Genomic DNA, 11,248 nt, shown 5'->3' with positions numbered 1-11,248 from the left:
GAGTGCTTGGCGAAGATTTGCCATGAGGCCGGAACATCTGTTCTCCCTTGCAGCCTGAAGTCTGCCCTGTCCCCCAGCTCCTCCCATCCATGCCTCCTTTCTCTTCTCATTCTCTCAGCACTGCCTACCTGCTCCTCAGGCTTCATACCAAATTAATGTTGCAGCAGAATTTTAAAGGGGCACTCTGATTGGGACACCTAATGTAAGGGGGCATTCTGATGGGGACACCTAATGTAAGGGGGCACTCTGATCAGGACACCTAAGGTAAGGCGTCATTTTGATAGGGACAACTGATGTAAGGGGAAACTCTGATGGGGACAGCTGATGTAGGGGGCACTCTGTTGGGGACAACTGATGTAAGTGGGCACTCTGATGTGGACACCTGATGTAAGGGGGCATTCTGATAGATACTGGGTTTTTTTCACTGAATCTGTCCACGATGTGGTACAACAGCATCACACTGCACTTTGCATATGGAACTTAATGAAATGTCAACAAAATAAAATTCCAACAACAAATTAAAAAACAGTTTAATGCACCGGGATCAGGGCCGCCGTCAGGGGGGGTACAGCCGATACTGATGTTAGGGGCCCTGGAATCTTACATGGGTATCGGCCGTACAAAGTGACAGGCCAGGAGGTGGAGGCGGCCAGGCCCCACGCAGCACCGGAGGAGGCCTCCGGTGTCGCCAGGGGGTCTCCACTGTACATTCGATTTTTAAATATGGACGCCACGAGTAGCTATGTGTGTGTGTTTTTAAATGAGTGTGTGTGATATGTGTGGATGTGCGTGTTTTATTACGCATGTGTTTTTTTTTTAACCACTTCCCGCGGGTTCACGTAACTGTACGTCATCCGCTGGAAGGGGTTATACCAAGAACACGGCTGCTCCTGAAGCCATGTTCTTGTACCGTGTTAAACAGCTGACGATTGCTGTTTAAATACAAGGGATCCGGCGTCTGTACAGGCGCTGGATCGCTGGTACGGCGCGGAGCTGTGCCACCCTCCTCCTCCTCCACGGCCGCTGGTGCCACCGTCAGCTTCCTGGGCTCATCTGAGCCCAGGCCACGCGTGGAGGTTCTCCCCTGACAGATCGGAGGAGAGATCAGCGGCAGAGATATGTGTGTTTCCTTATTTTGCCGAAGGCAGTGATGCTGAACATTTTTTAAACCCGAGCGCCCGAACTGCAACGCAATACTAAAGTTATTGGCACTTTGAGATAAATAAATGTATTTTACGTCGCAGTTTGGGCACCCGGGTTCAAAAACATTCGCCATCACTATCCTAGTCTGACAGCGGCGCAGACAAGAGCCCAGAGGTAGCGGGCATCACTTCACTTCTGGCCAGTCCGGAGGCAGATGAGGCCAGGCACCAGCAGCAGGAGCAGGTAAGAGGAGCTGGGAGGGAGATGCAACCCCAACCAGCCCACCTGAGACCCCTGCAGAGCCCACCATAGAGAGTCTCAGATGGGCTGTGCAGCATGTGTGGTGTGCTCTGCAGGGTCACTTTCAGGTGGGCTGTGTGGGATCTCAGGTGGGTCCTGTGTCCAGCACATTACTAAGCCCTGCGTCCAGTGCATTACGAAGAACCGAGTCTGGCGCGTAACTAAGCCCAGAGTCCGGCGCGTAACTAAGCCCAGAGTCCAGCGCGTAACTGAGCACAGAGTTCGGCGCGTAACTAAGCCCAGAGTTCGGTGCGTAACTAAGCCCAGAGTACACTTCATATTGCTGTATAAATGTATTGCTGGGATTTGTAGTGCCCCTACAAGAGGTGCCATTCTGCATTAGAGTGTAAGCTCCTCTGTACAGAGACTGATGTGACTGGCTCAGTGTTCTCTGTATAGCATTGCGGTATATATATGTCAGAGCTATATATATGTATAATACTAACAGTGTGACTGGCTCAGCGTGGCGGCAGTGCGGGGGACGACCTTAAGCCGTGTAAGGGGCCCCGACATTTCTGAAGGCTGCCCTGACTGGGATTCATGCATCAGTACTGTGTCTGGGAACACACATCAGCTGCTGTGCATTGCAGTGCAGTTGCTGGTGTGAATGCAGCCTAAATGGAGGACCGTGGTGCAGACACGAACTGAGTGAACATTCTGTCTGGACTGGGATTCGAACCTCGGTTCAATGAAAATCTTGGTCACCGGACCTCCTTGAATTTTAATTCACTATCCCTAGAGTATTGGGTAGACGCATGGTGAAATAGGTGCCAGAGGTCCTAAAAAATGATCTCCCTACACAATGTTCCAAACTATATGAGAGATGTGGTACAAACTCCTCCAAGGACCAGGAATATGCCAACAGCAGGATAAATCACATTGTTGGTCTTCCCCTTCCAGTACAGGGATTGGGAGTTTACCACTAAAAAACTGGGCCAACAATTTGAGGAACACATTGAAAAAGGTTGCCCAGATATAAATATTTGCTATTACATATTGGCAATATTATTACATCCAAAAATCTTACAGTGAAGGACACACATCTGTTTTAATTATCCAACTGGATCTGTCTGCAAGAGAATGTAGTTCTTTGGTAGTATCAGATAACTTACTACCCTAGCAAAGGAGGAATAGTAAGAGTGATAATGGCTTTTGAAAACCGCACATGTCTTAAGAATTTTAGAGCATCACCAGAAATACAGTATGTGTCCCCTACAGACCAATCACAGATGGCAAGTAGTGCAACAGGTTGTCAAATGTCACCTGCCATTTGGACCTCTGGCATTCCACAATAATAGTGTGTTTATTTTTCAAGCAATAGTCTTATAAAGATGAGCAGTGATGTAGCATAAAGGATGAGGTCTTTCCATACTGTTTGTTGTCAATGCATTTTTTGCTATTGTCATGTAAACTTAATGGGTGCAACTGAGGTGTGTGGACTAGACTCGTTAAAAGGGTAAAAAAATAGGAAGGCTATCCAATTGCATAACTGAGTACATGTTTTAGGGGATTGCTGGTGCCGGTGACCATGTGGTGTACTGGGATGTAGAAGGAGGTTAATAGATGTAAACAGAAATAGGTGATCACAGTGTAGCCACGGAAGATCAGGTATGTTACTATCAAGTACCTAGCACAGCAGAGTCTGGACTAGGACTTTGGCCTTGTGGGAAACCAGACAATATTGTTTAGCAGGCAAAAAACGATACATCCAGAACGACAATTGTACTTCTAAAACAGATAAAAAGGGTGAATATGTACCAAATGGCCTGTATTGTATATGTAAAATGTTGCTAATGCAATTGCAGTGTTTGGAGAAGCTTCTGCTGCCTATAGTTCGTTACATGGCTACAGATGCTTTGTGTGGCCTAAACATTTGAAAATACCTCTGCCCTTCACACTGTAGTCAGGTAAAGCATAGCGTATTTAAGGTCTAGGCCCTGAAACCTCTTTTTAACTTCTTTGAATTGTACCGTTTTCTTTTCAACCTCAAGAGCAAAGTCAGGGAATACCATAATTTTGCATCCATGGAAGAAGATGTTGAGTTTTCTATCCTTACGGAAAATGTTTTTTTTTGTCTCTATATTTTAGTGTACTCAGTTGTTTAGTTGTTCGAGCATGTGACCTTAATTTGTGATAATTTGGGTAATATTGCTGTGGAATCTGGGCACTTGTTAGGATAGAGAGGGTCCTCTGATCTCTATTGGGTCTGGGGATTCTAAGCAGCAGAGGCACCAAACTCACTTCGCCATCAGCATCTTCTTTCTGGAGAATTGGTGCAGCACATCAGTCAGCCATATTTGCGCTGCCAACATTGCCAGGGTCCTCTTGCTGCCCTATCCGTTTATGGCAGGGGTCTCAAACTCATTTTGCACGGGGTCCACTCGACAATTTTTTTTCTCCCATGGGGGCCGCATGCCAAATTTCATACTTCAAAATAAAATGTAACTATATCCGTTATGGTACTATGGACACTAATAAGGCCCCATTTATATCTGTAAGTTCAGGTGCAATTATGGGTTCCTTTTTGCAGGGAAGGAGGCTTTGAGGAGGAGGCCTGATCGATCCCTGGTGCTCTAGCAGTGATTAGTAAGGTCTGCTGCAGACCTGACTAATAGATCCTTTCGACCGAAGCTCAGAACTGAGCTCCAGCCGAAAGGATCTCAGTGCTGGAGCTGACAGGAGCAGCTCTGCGGTCTGCATCCGACAGAGATGCAGACCATGTAGCTGCTCCCGCAAGTCAGGTACGCGGTCACCCCGTACCTGATTTGTCAACTGGGCCACATAGTACCGGCTCGCGGGTCGGTACTTTTAGACCGCTGCAATAGACAGTTTTGTGGAACTATTATTGGAGTACGTATTATTTCTACAAAGTATTTATTTGCAAGTTGTAAATATCTACAGTAATGGCTTGGCCAGCTGATTTTAAAAATGTTCCGGAGGGCTTGGCAGCGAAAGGGTTAAAGAAGAATTCTGGGCAAACATTTTATTATAAATTAAAATTGCTTGTTTTGGTTGGTCTATATCAAAGTTATACTCACCTGATCCTTTAAGCTGGCCGGCTGTAACAAGCGCTTCATCCTGCCTGTCTCCTCCTATGCTCCAGGGATGGTATGTCACTTGGCATTCTCACATCCTATACAATGTGTATAGGATAGTGATGACTTACAGACCTTAGACCACTGGAGCAGAGGGGGAGGAAGGCTGGAAGGACCAGTTTAAGAGCAAGCTGGCTTGGAGGATCGAGTGAGTATAACTTTTTTATTTTCCTCCTTAGACTAAAACAAGCAGTTAACCCTTGCAGTGTGGGGTATCCCCACTGCAAGGGTTAATACAAATTTTGCCCAGAGTTCTTTAAAATTTGTCAACACTTTTAAATTGTCACTATTTTTGAAAGATATTTATAAGGAGATGAGCCCCAGTTTAGTGAAAAAAATTGCATGGTAATGAAATGATCTTGTCTTTTTAAGCAACTAACCCAATTTTTGAAAGATATACACTTTGTCCCCATAGGTTTTGAAAGACTTGCCACGTATTGAGGGAAGACCTGGAGCCTCATTGCCATCAATGGACTTTGTCAAACTAGAAGAAGGACTGCGAAGCAAGTATGATGACATAACATCAGAAGACATCATGTCCGCTGCTATGTATCCCAAAGTGTTTGAAGAGTATAAGGACTTCAGCACTCAGTTTGGTCCTGTTGAATGTCTCAACACCCGCCTCTTCCTAGATGGACCCAAGATAGCAGAGGAGTTTGAGGTATGTGATTCCGTAAAGTTAGTGAAACATGAAATGTCATTAAGAAAAAAAATATCCATACCCAGCCAACATATTGTTGTTGTTACAAGTTTACCTACAGCCAGAGGTCTCTGTCTGGTCCTTGGCATATGCATCTATTTCAATGTACAATTATGTTTATATTTCTACAGTATGAAAGATAGGAATCTTTGGGTATGTGGGATGGGATAGCTCCATATTGTCATTACAGATGGGTACAGAGCAGGGGCTGACTGGCAACTTTTAGCCCAGGGGGCAAGAACTTGGCCCAACTCCCGCTCTGCCTCTTCCCCGCATTCTCCCCGCCCGTCTGCCACTTTTGCTATCTATGTAACAGTAGTGTGAATGGTCGGGAGATGTGAGGACTCCTAGTAAGTCCATGAAAGCGGTGAGTGGCTAGGGGATGGTGCTCTCCTCCCACTGGGCTCCATAATGGTTCTGGCCTTACTATGCTCCATGTCCGGTACTTAGGCACTCTCACCCACTGTAAACCGCCGCTGGCTGTCCATGCTTCTGGAGTGTGAGCTGTGGGAGGTTAGTGGGAGGGGCCGGACAGTGTCAAAGGCAGTGTTCTATAATTTTTCTCGATTCCATACATGTTCTCGACTGTGTCACTTCCAGTGGGGCCAAGTCATCCGAATCAGCTGTTTTCATGACCCCTTTCTTCATGACATGCACACATGAGCAGTCTTCCAGCAGCTTGCTTCTGAGATCGGGCCTGTCTGTCGGCGGCTGTCATCCCCCCATGCCTGCTCCTCCTTACTACTTCTCCCCGCGTCCCTGTGCCGATCATGGATGTAGGCGTGCGGAGAGTGTGAGGCAGGGAGGAGGTGTGGCATGTGGATGCAGGCGGGCGGGTCTAGCAGCAGCAAGCGGGAGGAGGTGCGGCATGTGGAGCGTGGATGCAGGCGGGTGGGTCTAAAAGCGGCAAGCGTGAGGCGGGGAGGAGGTGCGGCATGTGTAGCGTGGATGCAGGTGGGTGGTTCTAAAAGCGGCAAGCGTGAGGTGTGTACTCGGCGCAGCTTGCTCCTCAAGGCTGACCTCTGGCCTCCCCACTGGCGTCCCTCTACAGTGCCTGATCCGGGCTGGCTGGATCTAATCAGGCATTGTAGAGGGTTGCCCGTGGGGGCATCAGAGGTCAGCCTTGAGGAGCGAGCGGCCGCCAAGTACAGAGCCGCATCTGTAGCGGCTCTGTACTCTGTAAGTGGCGGCGGAGGGAGCCACTGCACCGGCGGCCGGATGATTCATTTAGCGGGGGCCAGTGACGGGCCCCCTGACGGCTGCGGGTAGCGGCTGTTTTTAAAGGCAGCAGAGAGACCCGGGGGGCAATTGCCACCCTGCCCCCCGGCCCAGTCCGCCCCTGGTACAGAGCAACAACCATATTGCTAGAAATCATGAAAATCATCAATAATGTCTTAAAATTATGTTGTTTTTAAAGAGGCAAAATATACTTACTTTGCTGAAGATAAATTGTGGAATAAAAATGAAATGTGTCAAGTCTTCTCAAAAATACCAGTAATAAGTCGAATGCTTTGGAAGAGCAGATAACATTGTAGTATGTATTGATTCCTCACAGCAATATTGTTTACTCAGCAGGTGTTTTGGCTTTGATGTTTCAGGTTGAACTGGAAAAAGGAAAAACTTTGCATATTAAAGCACTTGCTCTGGGGGATCTGAACAAAGCTGGCCAAAGGGAGGTGTTCTTTGAGCTCAATGGTCAGCTCCGATCTGTCCTTGTAAAAGATACTCAGGCTATGAAGGTAAGAATTTAATGGCGAATGCAAAATGTAGTCTTGAGAATTGTAAAACTTGCTTGTGGTGTTTGCTTTGTTTAATCCCTTTCTAAAACAGAATGTTTGACTTTTAAAATGTAGTACAGCTTATTGGATATGGAAAGTTAAACCTTTGGTCCTTACTGGTACAAAGAAGAAAATGGAGTATGTATGTGGTATATGGAAGTGTGGAATGGATTGCATGTGACGCATGTTTTCTACCCCAAAGCCACATTTATTTATGTATTAAAATAAAGTCTTATACATATATACATTTCTCTATATACCTACACAGAAAAACACATATATATGTCTCTGTGTATATATACTGTATATATATATATGTGTATATACAGTAGTGTGTAGCCCCCATCACCTTTTGTGAGGTGGCTACTAGAAATGTAGTAGTTACCAGAGCTGTAGTCAGTCTGGCTGAATTATAGTTGCCATTTATCTATCTGGTTAATTCCAGGTGTTCTGACATTGATTTTACCTACCTGGGTGGAGTGTGACTCTGCTGTAGTGTGGGACATCCAATGAGGGACACTGTGATTGTGTCTGCAGTTCATCGGCCAATCACTGGGTCTCTCTTAACCAGTGTTGCATGCTGGGTAAGTGCTTATATACTCAAGGGAATTTCCATATGCTCAGTCTTGTGCCAGCCACGGATTAGCCCAGGTTGGGGTGTTGTCCAGCCTATCCTCAAGCTAGGCCTGTGGCCTGGGGGGGGGGGATGCTTGAGTGCGGGAAGTGTTTTGCCAGGCTTCAAGTCTGGAGGAGGCCTCTGCTGATATCAGACGAGGAGAACCAGTCAAGCTGATGGCTCCTGGAGGTGCCCGTAACATATTGGACCTCTGGAGCAACTCTGGTGTCTCTCCTATGGAAAATTTGTGCTCATCCCTGCTCATCTGCTACTCAAATTCCTATTCAACTGTGCTACAAATGGATTTACACTGAATTACTAAAAGGGACTATTGAGTCTGGAGCCTATGTCTGTTCTGCCCTGGATGTCTATGATCCCTATACCCTCTCTCCCAGAGTGAATATGTTTAACCAGTTGCCGTCCGCCCATTGTAAAAACACGGGTTGACTGCGGACTCTTCTCAGCGGGTGGATGTATATTTACAAGATTTTTTTTCCACGGGCGCGTGCAAGCGAAGATCCCACAGGGAATTTAAACAGCCAGTTCATTGCTTGTATGAAAGTAAAATGTGTACGTCCCCTCCGCTGCTGCCCCCTCCCCCTTCAGCTGCCATGCTCCCCCCCTAACACCGCTGCCAGTTATCCCGGGCTCCGCTGTCCCCCCTGTGGGCCAGGGACCAGCACAGCAGCTGCCTGTACTGAGAATGGAGGAGAGATCAGCATTTCCCCACTGCTGATCTCTTCCCTTCTCTCTCTAAAGGCGGAAGCGATGTGTATTACATCACTTCTGCCTTTAGCTGTCATTTCTCTGGCCGCCAGAGAAGAAGCTGGTGAAGCAGATCTCTGCTTCATCAGCTTCTTTGGGGGTCCCGAGGTGACAGGGGTCTTAGAGACCCCTGATGCTGCCATGAAGAGGACCTGTCATTGTATATTAGCTATCACATAGAGGGCTTGCTAGCCCCCTATGTGATAGCATACAAGGGACCTGTTTTAAGTGTAGAAAAAAAAATTAAAGTCTCAAATAAAAAATAAATTTAAAAAACGCCTAAATATGCACGCACATATAAACGTAAAAATGGGTCAGGTGCGTCTACATGCGAAAACAACGATTAAGCCACACATATTACATATCGCCGCAAACGTAGAAGTGTGAGCAATCATTTGAGGGCCATCAATCACTGATAACACTAAACTGATGAGCAGTACAAGCTTTTAAAGTGTCGCCTATGGCCAGTTTTAGGCATGGTAGTTTTTTGTGATTTCGCGGGCCCATGTTTTATATGAAAACAGTTTTTTTCCAAAATGTTCTGAACTTTTTTATTATATAGTAAAAAAATTAAAACCCCATTACTGATTAAATGACACCAAAAGGAAGCTCTATCTGTCCCCAAAAAATGGTATAAAATTAATTTCAGTACAGCGTTGCATTACGGAATGAATGTCAGTCAAAGCACTGCAGCGCTAAATACTGAAAAATGGCCTGGACAGGAAGGGGGTTTAACACCACGGTCAGCAAGTGGTTAATAAAAGTTCTTCAGCATTATACTTCTGGCTTGGATATCAGCTTTGTGGGCACTAGAAGAGGGCAGTTAAATGCTAATGGGGAGGGGGTGTGGCCGAAACATGGAGTGAGGCTGCACTTCACAGGAGCTCTGTGCTGATCGAGCTGGGGCGGAAGCCTAATTGACTTTGTCAGCCCGGATTTTACTCCATGCCGAAGGAGAAGACTCTCCCCAGCTCTACCCGAGGCCATTAACAGCCCGATTTGATTGGGTTTTTTTTGTCCTGCACTTCCGCCGAGAGCTCGTCGCGGCCGGCTTCTAAGATGATGACGATCCAGTCAGCGACTACGGGTCTGTCTCCGGCCAGGAAGCAGACTAAGATCACGGCTCAGCCTGCAGACGCTCCCGTACATCGCCCAAGCCCCCCGCCCTCACCCATACTCACCCCTGTGCTCCCCGCTGTTGACTCCCCTCCTGCTAACTCCCCTCTGGGTCCGACCTCTGCTAACACGGGCCTGTCCCATCATGGTGTGGAGGAATGGCAGGCTATTCTCCTCCAGCTCCCCACGAAGAGGGACCTTGGATGGCATAGCGTCCAAAATAGTGAATGCACTACGGCAGGATCTCCTGAGGTCAAGCAACATATATCCACTTTGGGTTGCCGGGTCATTGGAGTGGAGACGGTGCCCTTCTCCCTGCAGGACCAGATGGCGGCCCTTGAATCTGCCCAGTCTCAGGCTGGACATCACCTGGCATCCGTTTGCCTCCAGGTGGACAACCAGGAGAGCGTGAACCGTCGGAATAATTTGCGTTTGAAAGAGATCCCAGAGGCCACTGCGGGTCCTGACCTTCGGTCCACAGTGGCGGCTATCCTTAACCACTATCTGGACAGGCCGCCAACCACGTCCATTGAACTGGATAGAGTGCATGGGGCCCAGGGTCCTCGAGCTGCCCTGTCGGGTCCTCCGCAAGATGTCCTGTACCGAGTCCACTTTTACGCCATCAAAGAGGAAATCCTCCGTCAGGCTTGGAACAAAGGCCCCTTGGACTTCAACCGGGCTAGGATCCAGGTTATGCCAGATTTGTCCCGCCACACGCTTTGCATGCGCCGTGTCCTGTGGCCGCTATTGGAGGTCATCAGAGTGGCAAAGGCTATGTATCGCTTGGGTCACCCCTTTCACCTTATCAGGGCAGCTATAAGAAACTTTGGGGCCCCTTACACAGCTTTACGTCTGGGTCCCCCACCAGCCAACCAGCAGTGCACCTGTCCACTGGCTGTCCCATTGAGTCTGCCCCCTGTAACACAAATTACATTTGTAACACTATTACAACTTAATATATGAAACTGTAATGTGTATTCCAACACACAGGTGAGATGGCAACACCGAGAAGAAATACTTACCCTGTTAGGAGGCGGGACAGGCCTCCTCCATGTGCTGCCTCCCTACATCCTGGTCCGAATTGGCGTGAACCTTGACCGGCATGGGAGGACTGGTGAATCCCCGCGGATGAAGACTCCCCTGTGACGGACCCCCGTACTCAGGATGAGTATGTCCGCCGCTGTCTTCTTCCTTGCTGAGGAGATATTGGAACCTGAAGATCCTTAGCTCCCAGTTTCCCCAGTCACTAGCCAAGGCTTGAGTGTAGGGTAAACAAACTCTGCTTTATTGAGCAACTGGACAAACTTATATACAGCAAGTGATGAAATCAGAATATAATCCCATCACATCCCCCTCCCCTCCCAGACCATCGGTCTGCTCAACACCACAGGTGTCCACCTGCTAACGAACTCCAGACAGCCATAGCAGGAGCCTGGCCAGAATGTCATTGTTCTGAGCTCCCTCAGAGAACAATGGGAGATAACGAGGGATGGTGCTGATACTCTTTCCATAACCAGGTCACACAGCATAACGCACTCAAACATAACCCAACACCAATACACATTTAACTTATAAACTGATCACCATGTCGTCACATAGCTCCCCCAAGTTAAAAGATGGCAGACCCGGTGAGACCCTCTACGGGTCCACTTGGGGATGTCCATGCTGTTACAGTCACCCTTCCAGTTCCGTTTGCCGAGATAGTCCATTCTCCTTAGCATTGTGTTTCCAGAGC

General features: G+C 47.8%; 1 protein-coding gene across 1 annotated transcript in view; it reads left to right on the top strand.

Moving 5' to 3' along the window:
- The window catches only part of LOC108798930 (pyruvate carboxylase, mitochondrial-like), a 73,944-nt gene that overhangs the window by 33,279 nt on the left and 29,417 nt on the right, over positions 1-11,248 (top strand). Inside the window, exons 3-4 of the mRNA XM_018570737.1 lie at positions 4,954-5,199; positions 6,837-6,977. Of these exons, the coding sequence (XP_018426239.1) occupies positions 4,954-5,199; positions 6,837-6,977 (387 nt within the window). The remainder of the gene's footprint in view (positions 1-4,953; positions 5,200-6,836; positions 6,978-11,248) is intronic.

This window comes from Nanorana parkeri, unplaced genomic scaffold, assembly GCF_000935625.1.
Source record: "Nanorana parkeri isolate BGI_ZX_2015 unplaced genomic scaffold, ASM93562v1 scaffold1589, whole genome shotgun sequence".
Lineage (NCBI taxonomy): Eukaryota > Metazoa > Chordata > Amphibia > Anura > Dicroglossidae > Nanorana > Nanorana parkeri.
The sequence above is the reverse complement of the archived record's forward strand: the minus strand, read 5'-3'. Positions and strand labels throughout refer to the sequence as shown.